A 14570-nucleotide genomic window follows, 5' to 3' on the forward strand; every position below is an offset into this window, starting at 1 on the left:
GCATGAATGGGTCCATGGGGAGCCAAGGGCAGAGAGACAGTAGGGAGCTGCACGTTGAGATTAAGGGGCATTAGCAGAGCTCTGTGTGGGTAGGTGGGAAGAGACCAGGGCTGGGAGAGCAGGGGCTTCATGTCAGGAGTGAGGGGAACCGGCAGAGCTGTGAGTTTCTAGGCTAGGGCTGGATTCGGAAGGTGCCAGTGGGTCAGGACTCAGGCTCTGTCTGCAACAAATGAAGAGTATTTGTAGCACACGTCAGCATTCCTACACTAGCTTTAATCTAGCTAATACAGGTTAAAAGGGAAGTGGAGACATCGTGACCTGGACTTCAGCACCAGTTCCAACCAGAGTTGGTACCCAATGTCCTGGCAGTCTGGCACTCGCTAGATTAAAGCTGGCACTGCTTTGGCCACCCACGCTACAATCACACCTTCGCTTGCTGGGAAGACACACCCTGAGATGTTTCTGTGGAGCACAGGTGTCTAGCAGGACATGTGTTATTTATTCCCCAGCCATGTCACTCATTTTAATTGCCAGGTATCAGGAAGTCCTGCTGACACAATTGTTTACTGGATTTGCCCTCCCACTCCATGCCCAGCTGAGAGCTATATAACCTGCACCAAGACGGGCAGGAGGATCAGGGTGAGGTTCAGCTCAGCAGAGGCCGGGATCCATCGCTTTGATGACAGCGAAGGAACAAGGACTTGGGTAAGTTGCAGGAGATTCCACCAGTCTGGAGAGAGCAGAGAACAGTGTCACATGGGGCTGCAACTGCAGGGTTTGTTTCTGGGATGCAGCATGATCTAGTAGTTAAAGCAGGTGGACTGGGACTCAGGACTCCTGGGTTCTCACTCCATCTCTGGCAGGAGAGTGGAGAATAATGGGTTAGAGGGAGAAGGCCCTGATTTCAGCTGGAGTCTGTGCAGCACATGGCATGATCAAGGGCCAGGTCTTTGGCAGGGTATGTAGGTGCCATGTGATAAAAATAATAACTCTCCTATATTTGAGGAAGAGTTGGGTGGGAGATGAGGGGATAGAGTGGGATGGGATCATGAGTTGTGGTGGTTTCTGGGTGGCAGAGTGTGTGAGTGTATAATGGCAGGTTTGGGGTTCAGGTCCTGGAGGTTCCATGGAGGAGACAAATTCCCAGCCAGCGCTGTCTTCATCCATCTCCCTCCCCATCCCCACTGCAGGTCGAACTAGTGACAGAGATGGCCATGGCCCCAAGGGGAGCCTGCGTCATGCTCCTGCTGCCCCTCATCCTGCTGGCTGCCACCCTGGCCCAGCTCAGCGAAGGTGCCAGCTACCAGCAGTTTGTGAGACAACACGTTGACTACCCCAAGACCAGCGCTCCCAATAACAGGATCTACTGCAACCTCCTGATGCAGCGACGGGGCCTGACCCGCCCCCGATGCAAACCCATCAACACCTTCATCCACGCCCCCACCAGCCAGCTCCGAAACATCTGTGGCAGGGGAGGGAGACCCGTTGGAGACAACCTTCGTGACAGCAACAGATCATTCGGCGTCACCACGTGCCGGGTGCTGCCTGGCTCCCAACCAGGGCGTTGTAGGTACAGAGCTGCAACTAGAGTCACCAGAGTTCGCGTGGCCTGTGTCCGGCGGCTGCCCGTGCACTTGGAGCGAACATATCTGCCATGAGCAGGGAGCACGGGATTCCCCTGCTGTCCCCCACCCCCCTTTCACTCATAGGCAGCCCTCTTTTGTTGAGGGCTTTCCTGCCCTGTCCCTGTGCCCCCTTGGCAGTGCCTGCCATGAGTCTCCACTGAGACATTCAGCCTCTCCCCCCTATTCCATGGGTCAGTAGCTTGGGGCCTGCAGGGGGATTTCCAATTTGGGGTGCCCAGTTCCCATCTACACAAGTGAAAATCTGGTTGCCCAGCCCCCCCCAACCCCCCCGGCTGGCACTGAGACCCTCAGCCTGAGCCCAGTGCCTGCCCCACTGGGCAAGATCCAAATACAACTGGTCTGAACTGGGGCTGGGCTGCCTGAGCCACCAGGAGTGGAAGATGCCAAGCGGCTCTGAAACCCCAGACTGATTTGGTTTGAGTGCCCTATTTTAGTCTCCCAGGATAGATCAAAATTCCCATAAACCCCTTGATGGCCACCCTTTTGCCATCCCCCACTCCCTGCTGCCCCTCGTGCCCATTATACAGTATAGCCGCCCCTTCCCCACCCCCACCCTCTGCTGCCCCTAGTGCCCATTATACAGTATAGCCGCCCCTTCCCCACCCCACCCTCTGCTGCCCCTAGTGCCCATTGTACAGTATACCCACCCCTTTGCCATCCCCCCTCTGCTGCCCTTATTACCTGTTATACTGTACAGCCCTTCCCCATCCCTGATCCACTGGATGCTCTGTGGATGTTGTCTCAGGCTGAGCCCTGGGGAAGCTGTCACTGAGTTCAATTTTCTCCCTGCTTCTGCAATAAAATACGTTCCTGCAAACACAGAATGAGGAGAGTGTTTGTAGAGGCTGCGTGCAGTCACTAGTTATCCAGCCTTATTTAACCCTAGCAGCAATTCAGAAATCCAGCTAGATTGCTCAGCGGGATCAGGGAATGGGATAAGGAGCAGCAGCTCCGATCCAGCCCTAGGTTTGGGAGACCAGCTGGCTGAGAGGTCTGGGGAGTGCAATCCTTTTCCTCTTTAGGGGGCCCTGACTCTGATCTGGCCCCAGAACTGGCTGGCTCAAGGGGGTGGGGATTGGATATGAGGCCTTTCCCTTTCAGAGGCCCTGTCCTTAGTCTCTGTGTGGCCACAGGCTGGGCGGCTCAGTGGCAGTCGGGGCATGGGGTACAGGACCTCTTTTTTTGCAGGATGCCAGCTGTAATGCTGACCCAGCTCAGCAGGGTCTGACTGGCTCTGAGTGCTTATCTGGGAGGGGAATCCAGGAACCAATATGTTTCCTCTGAAGTTTGCCAGTGAATGGCTCAGCTGCTTGCAGCCAAAGTCTCCATGAGGCTGGAAGGGTCCCCGGACCCCACGGTCACTTATGGGGCTCTGTCCCAGACAGGTTTGCAATACAGAGGTAGATTTGGACTCTCCTGCCCCTGCCCCTGCTCTGCAGCTCCCAAGAACAGTAGGGCATGTAGAGCAGCCATCACCACTGCAGTGCCCCTTTGCCGTGATACAGCACTTGGCCCCCAAGCCCTTTACAAAGACTGGGCCAGAATCTTCCCCTGCATCCCACAGGTGTGGAAAACCGAGGCAGAGATGGGGACATGGCTCAGTCTTGCTCACACAGAAGTCAGTGACAGTGCATGGAGATGGGAATATTCATAGGGGAAGCGCCTGAGTCCTGGAGGATCCCCAGCTCAGCAGTTAGTGCTGCGATCATGTCAGCCAAGCGTTGTTAGTGCGTATCTCCCTGGGGCAGCCTAGTCCCCCGCTGTTGTGCACAACCCTGTCCTAAACTGAGGCTGGTTTGTGAAGGCCCTATGCTCCCCTCTATGGCATCGCACTGGTGATAGCTCCTGGAGATCAGTCCCACCCACTCAGGGAATGTTCCAGGGAGGGAAAAAAATCAGAAAACTGAAGGGGGGACAGGGAGGATATGGCCGCACTGCGTTGTGACCCCGGGCTGGGGGACTTGCCTTGTCTGAGCCCCTACTGCATTGTAAACCTGGCTTTACCCTTGGCAGCATGGTGACAGGTATAAGAGGCCAGGAGATGCTAAAACTCCACAAACAGCCTGCCGCTACCAGGGTGTGGGGGCTATGGGGCTCCAGGCACTACCCCTGCCTCAAACACCAGCTCTGCACTCCCATTGGATGTAAACCACAGCCTATGGGAGCTGGGGGGGGCAGTCCCTGCACATGAGAGCAATGCACAGAGCCTCCTGACCCCCTCCCCACCTAGGAGGCAGACCTGCTGGCCGTTTCTGGGGCGCAGTGCGGAGGCAGGACAGGCAGGGAGCAGACCTTAGCCTTACTATGCTGCTGAATGGGAACCGCCCGAGGTACGTCAACCCCGAGCTGCAAGCCCTTGCCTCAGCCCTGAGCCCCCACCAAACCCAGAGCCCCCTCCTGCACCCCAAACCACTCATCCTTGGGCCCACCCCAGAGCCTGTACATCCTGCTGGAGCCCTCACACCCCCTGCAGCCCAACCTCCTGCACCAGCCCAGAGCCCATCCCACACCCTAAGCCCCTTATACCCGGTCCCACCCCAGAACCCAAAGCCCCAGCCCAGAGCCCATACCTCCTCCTTCACCCCAACCCCCTGCCTCAATGCACAGCCCCCTCCTGCACTTTGAATACCTTGTGTGACAGGTTGGATCACAGAAACCCCCTAGGGTTGCCACCTGATGTGCCAAAACTACTTCTGCTCCTGCTTTCCTGCCCTGGCGGCTTAGGACATCAGTGTCCTGCCTGGTTTGAGACAGACCCGTTAGCCTGCTGCAAACCCAGACCCAGATCTGAACCACATGCACCTAAGCTGCAGACTTAACTGAAAGGAACTCACAGAGGTGTTCTTGTCTTTAACACTCAGATGCCCAACTCCCAGTGGGGTTCAAACCCCAAATAAAACCATTCATAAATTGTTCGCCCTCTATAACCCTGATAGAGAGATATGCACAGCTGTTCCCTCCCCCCAAGTATTAATACATACTCTGGGTTAATTAAGAAGTAAAAGTGATTTTATTAAATACAGAAAGTAGGATTTAAGTGGTTCCAAGAGGTAACAGGCAGAACAAAGTGAATTACCAAGCAAAATAAAATAAAACATGCAAGTCGAAGTCTAGTACAATAATAAAAATTGAATACAGATAGGTTGTAGATCACTGATGATGTGCTGGAGAGGTTCTGTCCCCATATCTACTCTAGCGACACCATCAGCGGACCCAACAGCATCAGCCACACCATCAGGGACTCATTCACCTGCACATCTACTAATGGGATATAAGCCATCATGTACTAGCAATGCCCCTCTGCCATGTACATTGGCCAAACCGGACAGTCTTTATGTAAAAGAATAAATGGACGCAAATCGGACATCAGGAATGGTAACACACAAAAGCCAGTAAGAGAACACTTCAATCTCCCTGGACATTCTGTAACAGATTTAAAAGTAGCCATACTTGTGAACAAAAAAACCCTTCAAAAACAGACTTCAAAGAGAAACTGCAGAGCTACAATTCATTTGCAAATTTAACACAATTAATTTGGACTTGAATAGGGACTGGGAGTGGCTGGCTCACTACAAAAGCAATTTTCCCTCTCTTGCGTATGACACTGCTCATCAGTTATTGGGATGGACCACATCACACCCTGGTTGAGATTAACTTGTCAACACTTGGTTCTCCGCTTGTTTAAGGATAATTCCCTTCTCTTCATGTGTCAGTATAAGTAATGCCTGCATCTGTAACTTTCACTCCATGCTCATGAAGAAGTGGGTTTTTTACCCTGAAAGCTTTGCCAAATAAATCTGTTAGTCTTTAAGGTGCCGCCAGACTCCTCATTTTTTTATGGATACAGACTAACATGGCTACCCCCGATACTAATTTGTAAGGAACTGAAGCGTTAACTACTCAGTTTTAGAATGCATTTTTTTTTTTATTTTCAATTTGACGAATCTGAACTTGCTTGTTGGACTTTTGACTATATAATCACTTAAAAATCTCTTCTGATAGTTAATAAATCTGTTTTTATTCATCTAAGAGTGTGTTTTGGTCTGAAGTGGTGTCAGGAGGCTCCCTTGGGATACACTAGCCTGGTACATATCAATTTCTTGTTAAACTGATGAACTCATATAAGGTTGCACATCCAGCAGGCATAACTGGACACTGCAAGAGCAGAGGTCCTAGGATTGTTGTGTCTGGGACTGGAGATATTGCCTAGTGTTTATTCGGTTACAAGCAGCTGGGAGCAGCTAAATGCCAAGGTTGTGTTGTGACCAGCCTCAGGAGTGAAGGTTCTTTCACAGCACAGCAGGGTAAGGCTTGCTCCCTAGAGTCAAGGATTGGAGTGACCTAGCAGATACCAGTCCAGACAAACCAGAGGGGAACATCACACCACTCAACCAATACTCATTTGGAACTGACGTACGCAATCAGGAAGCAGCAAAGACCTAAAAAAAAAGAAGACAATACAGTGGAGTACTGTGTTAGACTGTAACACTACTAAAAAAAATAAAGAGAAGCAACATTTTCTTCTGCATAGCTAATTTCAAAGCTGATTAAATCAATGCTTCAGATTGTAAACTTATTTGAAAGAACCATATAACATAATTTTTGTTCAGAGTTCCAAACATTTCGAGTTATTGAAACTCCTTTTCCGAACTCTGAGGTCATACTGTGAAAAAAATTGTAAAAATCATATCTGTCCAAACAACCTGTTTCCAATATTTGGCTAAAACGGTGAAGTCAACACCCAGAGAAAGAGACCATAGAGGGCTACACTATGGATGTGGACGAACTCTACCCTGGAAGCAGTGCCTTTGAGAGATTCAAAAATAACTAGCGGCAATGGTAGATAATTAGCAGAACAGGAGCTTGCCAGAGTGAGCTGTAGCTGAAAGGGTAGTAACCAATCGGGTATGCATAAGATAGTGGAATCATCGAGTAAGAGATAGTAGGTATTATAGACTGAGCCTTTTGTAATGTGGCATGCGGTACTGCACCGGCTGCTGGGAATGTCCTGTCCAGTTCAGGGCGTCAGCAAAATTTGAAGAAGGATGTATTGATAAATTTGGAGAGGTTCAGGAGAGAAGATCCATGAGAAAAGATAAAGACCAGAATAACATGCTTGTATAGCGAGAGCTCCAAAGATGCAGCTCAATCAATTTTAGCTGAACAAAGAGAAGGGGGACTGAGCACGTCTTCATACAAATAACTAGCAAGGGGAATAAAATATTTGATACTGGACTCTTCAGCTCTAGGCCCAGATAACATGATTCATTAATAGCTGGAAAGAGAAAAGCTATAACAAAACTGAGATAGAAATAAGGGCATACTTTTTGGCAGTGAGGTTGATTTAATGAATCAACTCTACCTCAGGGTCATGGGTGATTATCTCATCCAGTCTGGCGCTTCAGCTAATACAAAATTGGATGCTTTATAATTCTAGATGATTTACTCAAGTTCACAACAGGGATTAATCCATGGGCAAGATTCTCTGGCCTGTTTTATACAGAAGGGTCAGTCATGATCAGTGGCTTTCAATCATATTTTCTGGGACCCAGTTGAAGAAAATTGTTGATGTCATGCCTAGAGTACCAGACAGCCAAATGTGTGAAAAATCGGGATGGAGGTAGGGGTAATGGGAACCTATATAAGAAAAAGACCGAAAAATCAGAACTTTCCTATAAACAGGACATCTGGTAACCTACATGACCCAGTGGAGGTGAGGATGAGGATTTGGGGTAGGTAGGGGCTCAGGGCTGGAGCAGAGGATGGGGTGTGGGGTGAGGGCTATGGGGGGGCGTGGAATGAGGGTTCAGGGTGGTGGGAGGGGCTATGGGCTGGAGCAGGAGAGTTGGGGTGCAGGAGGAGGTCAAGGCTCTGGCCTAGGGCCAGAGAAGAGGGGTCTGGGGTACAGGAAGGGGCTCCATGTTGGGGGGGTCTCAAAGCTGGGGCAGGGAATTGGGGTGCGGTATTGGGGTACAAGCTTACTTTGGTTGGCCCACCACACAAAGAGGTACCTGAGTCTGTGTTGTACCTCTCCATCTTTTGGAGTAGCTGTATATCACTCACATATAGTGCGGTTGGTTAATGACCAATGGAGGTGAGCACAAGAGAATTGGAGTTGCCACAAGAGAATAGACCCTGGGTCCATCTAGCTTGGGAACCCATCATGGTTGTTGCCCTGGTCCAGTATAGGCAGATGCAAGATCTCAACTTGTGGGCAGTTCTCTGGATGGCCTCCGTTATACTGACCCTGGGAGGACAGCGGTTTCCACGGGATTAAAAAAGGGTGGATGAAAATTCAGGACTTCTAGGTTTCATTCCAAGCTCTTGATGGGACTGGGGTCTAGTGGATTAGAGCAGGGCCAGAGTAGCAGTCATGACACCAGAGTTCTGTTCCCAAGCCTGGGGTGACAGGTTGAGATGGGACTTGAAAATACATTGGAAAACCACTACACATTTCAGTACTTTTGAAGTGTTCAGCAGCGTACATCCTTGCTATCCCCAGTGTGACTGTGTTGGAGTGGACTAGGCCCAAAGGCCCCCTGCTGGAGGCCTCAGGGTCCTGCCGCACTTATCACAGGAAAGAAGCACTGGAGAGGTATTCCAAGTGGGCTAGAGAGGCTGCAGAGTTACCAGCCAATCAGAAAGGCTTCAGGGAGCAGCCAGTGAGGGCCCAGCAGGCTGAAATAAAAGGAACTGCAGAGCCAGAGTGAGTGCAGTTGGCTTTCAGGGCCTGGGGCAGGGGTCTCAAACTCAGTTTACTTTAGGGCCAGTGTCAGTCCTCGAATCCGGCCAGTGAGCCAATAACGTCACTGAAAATGGTGTTCAGAAAACAAAAAGTTTATATTGTAGTTTTTATTTTGAATTTTTAGAAATGATAAAACTGTCATACAACTTTACAGAATTCTTTGCCTGTCAGAGAGTTTTTAGTGTTTGCCAGTGTGACATATTAATAAACTATGACCATATAGATCATTGTTGCAACTACTGTTATATATTTGCACCAAATATTGTACAAAGGTTGTTGTGTCATGTAAGGTGTTGTTGCCGGCACAAAGTGACCGAGGGGGGCAACAGCAGGGGGGTCCGTTGCCCAGTGTGCACCATGCCAATAAACACACCAAGGTAGAGAAGCAAACACAAAGTTTATTTGAGCTCAAATAAGGTGCGAGGGAGAATGAAATCTCAAATCCTGCACACTTAAAACAAGCAGTTTCTTCCTTTTATATCCCAGTTGTTTACTACAAAACTTTTTCTTGCTGACTAGCTGATCTTTCACTCCCCCCTCCTTTCCCATCCAGCTGCAGTATCTTTTCTCACTCAATCTTTTTGTCTTCCCCCTCCCTCTCCCCTTTCTGCTGCAGAAACATGTATACTGTATCTAAGAGTGGCCTTGAAACTTGCTTCAATTTAGCTCCAGCGTATTACAGCAGGGAACGGGCTATTACAATCAGAAAACTAACTGCTGACATTACATTTTACAACTATTAACACATTTAAGTTACACTAGGTTACACAAAGTGTTAAACATGGAGGAACAATGGTTCATTGAGGCCTGAGCAGGAGGGCTTTATCGACACTCGTGGTCTTCCATTTTCCCGAGTTACCTAGATTTATGCCTAGTGACACCAACAGTGTCTATGAAAAGGTTATGGTTTGCTGCTTATGATTATGCTATCTGTGTGCATGCCTCATTTTTGTAGTTGAAGTTATGAAGGCTGGCTATGTAGAGGGGAGGGATGGCTCAGTGGTCTGAGCATTGGCTTGCTAAGCCTACAGTTGTGAGTTCAGCCCTCAATGGGGCCACTTAGGGATCTGGGGCAAAAATCAGTACTTGGTCCTGCTATTGAAGACAGGGGGCTGGATTTAATAACCTTTGAAGGTCCTTTCCAGTTCTAGGAGATAGGTGTATATCTCCAATTATTGTTATTATTTTTTTACTCGTATATCAATGCATTTTGATTCTGAAGTAACCTGTAAAGAACTGAGTCATGCATGGACATGTGACTTGCCCATGTGACTCCCAACTTCATTTTGCTGTAATTTTCCACAGTAAGAACAAAGGTGTTCTTACACCTGGAAGAGACTATAAAAAGCTGCTTCAGCTTCTCCATCTTGTCTTCAATCCTGCTTCTAACCTCTGGAGGGACTTTGCTACAAACTGAAGCATTGAACAAAGGACTGAATGATCCATCTCAGCTGTTGAATATTGACCTGGGTCTGAGGCTTCGTCCTTTGGGATCAAGAGACCCTATTTTCTTTTATTGGAGCATTGGTTTTCATAACCGCTTTTCCCCATAATGAATGGCACTGGTGGTGGTATGGGGAAACTGGAGTGTCTAAGGGAATTGCTTGTATAACTTGTGGTTAGCCAGTGGTGAAAAACCAAAGTCCTCTCTGTTTGGCTGGTTTGGTTTGCCTTAATGGTAAAGGAACTCCAGCCTTGGGCTGTAACTGCCCTGCTGTAAGCAGTTTGTCCTGAATTGACTATCTCAAAGCCAGCCTCGTTACTCCAGACAGCTGGCAATACTTCAGTTCTACGTTTGTTGATGTTTGGCCTCAGTGACTGAGCAGTTGAAACCTCCAGGACTGCAGCAAGGTGTGCATCAGATAGTTGTGTTTGGTATTTTGACTTGTTTATATTCATTGTGGAAAACAGTGATGCTGCCTCCATGGTTGACTCTGCCCGGCGACTAGCGATGGTATCTCTGTCCCTCTCTCCTAACCAATGGGAACTATGAGGGGTGGCGCCTGCAACAGACAGAGCTGGTAGCGTGTCTGCGTCGGTCGGTCCTCCGTGGGCCACTGTGGGGAGGTTCTTAGGCTGCAGATGGACTGGGGGAACAAGACGAGTTCCTGGCTGGCTGCAGGAGCTGAAAGGGCCTGGATAGATCAGTCTTCTAGCAGGGACCACGGAAGCAAGTGGTGCTCCTGGGTGGCTGCAAGGGCTAAGGCAGATAGTTGCTGGCAGGGATAGGGAAAATGAGGGAATAGCTTCTGGCTGGCTGCCAGGACTGACTTAAAACAGGGAAGTGCCCCAGGGAAATACAGTTAGTTAAAAGGATGTGTCACATGGCTGCTACTTAACTGGTCCCTGGGCTGGGACCTGGAGTACTGGGTGAGCCTGGGTCTCCACCCCCGCCTTCCCCCCAGCATGGGGGTGCAGACAGGCCCATGGAAGGGACTGTTCATGGAACTGTTACATCCAGAACTGAGACTGACCCAGCTGGAGAGCCGGTGTCAGAGGCCTACAGGGCAGGCGAAGAGCCCTCAGGGAGGAAGGCCTGGGGGTGCTGTTCCACCCCAGGACAGGAATATTCACATGTAAGCTGGCCAGCTAGGGTACTGAGGCCCTGTTGGTCAGACTGAGGACCAGAGGCTGGGGAAGACTACAGAGACATAGGAGCCTGGGGAGGGCTACAGGACATTACTGAAGGTTTTGAGATAGGCCTGGTCGGACAGTGTACCCCAGAAGGGAGGGGCAGTGGAGAGGGTTTGACCAGAGAACTGAGTCACTAAAGACCCACCAAGAGATACATTGGCTGGAGGGGGCGCTCGCGAGAGGTGGGTGGTGCCCTGCTGAAAAAACTGAGTGATTGCAGACAGCAGTGGCCAGAGACAGGGGACACTAGCGAGAGGCAGGTGCCGACTCCTTGACAGTGACACGGTAATTGCTTCATGGGTTTCAAGTTTTATTGAGTTTAGAGAGCACAGAAAATGGCAGGCAAGAGACAAAAGTTCAAAAATGATGAAGAGAACAATGATGAATAGAACATTTGACGAATGTGAGGCTTATCCATTCTTAGACTGACTACGCAACACCAGCATGGTGAAACTGACAGATAGTTCTTAGTGAAAGGACACAATTTGAAATGGCCGCTGTTTGTCACGGCAGAGAGATGACATAGAAGCAGCAGAAGGTGGGGGTTGCAGCAAGGGGCGACTATACTTTATAATGGGCACTAGGGGCAGTAGAGGGTGGGGTGGGGAAGGGGCGGCTATACTCTATAATGGGCAGTGGGGCAGCAGTGGGTGAGCAGTGGGAAGGGGTGGCTATACTATATAATAGGCATTTGGGGGCAGCAGCATGTGATCAGGGCATTTCAGCCCAAGATCCCTGCACCAGAAGAGGCAGCAGCAGATTCCGAGGGAATCGGGAGTTGCCTCCTCATCACCTCGTCAGATCTGGCTCTCGGCAAAATGCACTGGGTGCTCATGCTCATCGCAGGCAATGACGATCATCCTTGAGTCCCGGGTTGCCCGGTACTGGCAGTTGTCGAGGGGTTTCCCTCCATGCCAGATGCAGGTGGTGACCTGGAATGATCTGAGGCTCTGGCGCATGGCCTGGCCAGTTCTGGTTACATAGTTCCTGCCTCCATGGCTAGTGCAGATGGCTTTGATATCGTCGCTGTTCCCATGGATGAAGGTGTTTGTCTCCTTGCAGACTTTTGGCCCAGGATTTCTGTCCCTCCTCCTGTCCTCCTTCATCATGTAGCGCATGCGGTTGTTGCAGTAGCGGTCATCACGACCCTTGGGCTTTGCATCAAAGTGCTGAAGGAGGAACCGCTCATACTGCTCCTGGCTGGCTGATACTCCCAGCAACACCAGTGCAGAAGCCAATAACAGCAGTAGCACGGGGGTCATTTTCAGAGCCATGGCTCCAGTCAGATGGTCCTGAGGACACATTGAGAGATAAGAACTTCAGAGCGGGCATACAGAGTCAGACCATGGTCTATCTAGCCCAATATTCTGCCTCTGACAATGGCCTGTACCAGATCTTCAGGTGGTGGTACAAAACAGGGCAATTATGCAGTGATTCACCTGTGTTTTCCACTCCTGGCTTCTCACAGAGATCCAGGGACACCCAGAGCATGGGGTGCATCCCTGACCATCCTGGTTAATAGCCATTGGGCCTATCCCCCATAAAATTATCCAGGATTTTTTTTTTTAATCAGTTTATATTCTTGGCAACCAGTTCCACTGATTAATTATGCATTGTGTGAAAAAGTACTTTTTCTCGTTGGTACTAAACCTATTGCCTATTAATTTCATTGGGTAACTCCTAGTTTTGTACTGTGTGCCAGGGTAAATAACATTGCTCTGTTCACTTCTTCCACACCAGCCATTATTTTAATAGACCTCTATCATATCCCACCCAGTTGTCTCTTAAGCTGAATGGCCCTAATCTTTTTAGTCTCTCCTCATATAGAAGCTGTTCCATACCTTTGGTCATCTTTGTTGCCATTCTCTAAACCTTCTGCCATCCCACTATGTCCTTTTTTAGATGGAATGACCAGAACTGGACACAGTATTCAAGGCATGGGTGCATCCTGGATTTATATAGCAGCTTTTTGATATTTTCTGTGTTATTTTCTATCCTCCTGCTAATTGTTCCTACCATACAGTTTGCCTTTTAGCTCACTGCAGTGTATTGAGCAGAAATGTTCAGAGAATTACCAATGGACACGCCAGGATCTCTTTGGCGGTAACAGCTAATATAGACTCCATCCTAGTTTATGTGTAACTGGGATTACTTTTTTCCAGTGTCTATTACTTTGCATTTATCAACATTGAATTTCATTTGCCATTTTATTGCCCATTCACCCAGTTTTGTGAGATCTCTTTGTAACTCCTCACAGTCACCTTTGGACTTAACTATCTTAAGTAATTTTGTATCATCTGCAGACTTTCTCACCTCCCTGTTCATCCCCTTTTCCAGATCATTAATGAATATATTCAACAGCCCATGTCCCTGTACAGAGCCTTGGGAGATCCCGCTGTTCATCTCTCTCCATTGTGAGAAATGACTTTATTTTCACCCTTGGTTTCCTATATTTCAACCACTTACTGATCCATGAGAGTACCTTCCCTTTTATCTTATGGGTACTTAATTTGCTTAAGAGCCTCTGGTGAGGGATCTTGTCAGAAGCTTTCTGAAAATCCAAGTACATCATATCAGTTGGATCACCCTTGTCCACATGCTTGATCTCCTCACAGAATTCTAGTAGATTGGTGAGGCATGATTTCCCTTTAAAAAACCCATGTTGACTCTTCCCCAACAAATTGTGTTTATCTATGTGTCCAATAATTCTGTTCTATATTACAATTTCAGCCAGCTTGCCTGGTACTGAAGTTAGGTTTACTAGCATGTAATTGCCAGGATCACCTCTGGAGCCTTTTTTAACAATCAGTATTACATTCACAAACTTCCAGTCATCTGCTCCAGAGGCTGATTAAAATGATAGGTTACATATGGCAGTTAGCAGTTCAGCCATTTCATATCTGAGCTCCTTCAGAACTCTTCGGTGAATCCCATTTGCTCCTGGGGACTGATCACTGTTTAATTTGTTGGTTTGATCTAAAACCTCCTCTGCTGACACCTCAATGGGGGATGATACTTCAGATTTTTCACCCCAGACTTATAGCTCAGGTGTGGGAAAACTCCCTCACATGCTCTGCAGTGCAGATGGAGGCAAATAATTCATTTAGCTTCTCCGCAACGGTCTTGTCTTCCTTGAGTGCTCCTTCAGCACCTTGGTTGTCCAGAGGCCCCACTGCCTGTCTGGAAGACTTCCTGTTTCTGATGGCCCTAAAAGATGTTGCTGGTACTTATTGTGTCACTTAACCTCTCTGAGCTTCTGCTTTCCCCTTCTGTGAAATGGGGCTGATGCTCTTAGTTCCAGCCTCACCTTAGCCCTTGAATGCCTTGCCCATCCCCACGGTATAAGGGCATTTTGCAATCTCCAAATCTAATACACCTGCAGTCTAGACTTTGTATTGAAAAGGAGACATGGCTTGTTTGTTTTATTTTATACAAAACAGGAGTCCTTGACTGTTAGGCAAGCAGAGATCAGAAAGCTCTGCTGTTGACACAATTATTTTTTTTCTCAGCTCTTTCTAGGGAAACAATGACCCTTGAACTCTTCA

The 14570-nt window shown here is 48.7% G+C and overlaps 1 protein-coding gene across 1 annotated transcript; it reads right to left on the reverse strand.

The window, feature by feature from the left end:
• Positions 1–11670: 11670 nt before the first annotated feature.
• On the reverse strand, positions 11671–12299 carry LOC116815847 (angiogenin-2-like). The gene has a single exon (XM_032764550.2). The coding sequence runs from the start codon at positions 12297–12299 to the stop codon at positions 11823–11825; it is 477 nt and encodes a 158-aa protein (XP_032620441.2). The 3' UTR covers positions 11671–11822.
• Positions 12300–14570: the final 2271 nt, after the last annotated feature.

This window comes from Chelonoidis abingdonii, chromosome 14 (assembly GCF_003597395.2).
Source record: "Chelonoidis abingdonii isolate Lonesome George chromosome 14, CheloAbing_2.0, whole genome shotgun sequence".
Classification (NCBI taxonomy): Eukaryota; Metazoa; Chordata; order Testudines; family Testudinidae; genus Chelonoidis; species Chelonoidis abingdonii.

Bases quoted from the DNA above. Each gene is read 5' to 3' on its own strand.
- LOC116815847 (XM_032764550.2), bottom strand. From the start codon at position 12,299: ATGGCTCTGAAAATGACCCCCGTGCTACTGCTGTTATTGGCTTCTGCA.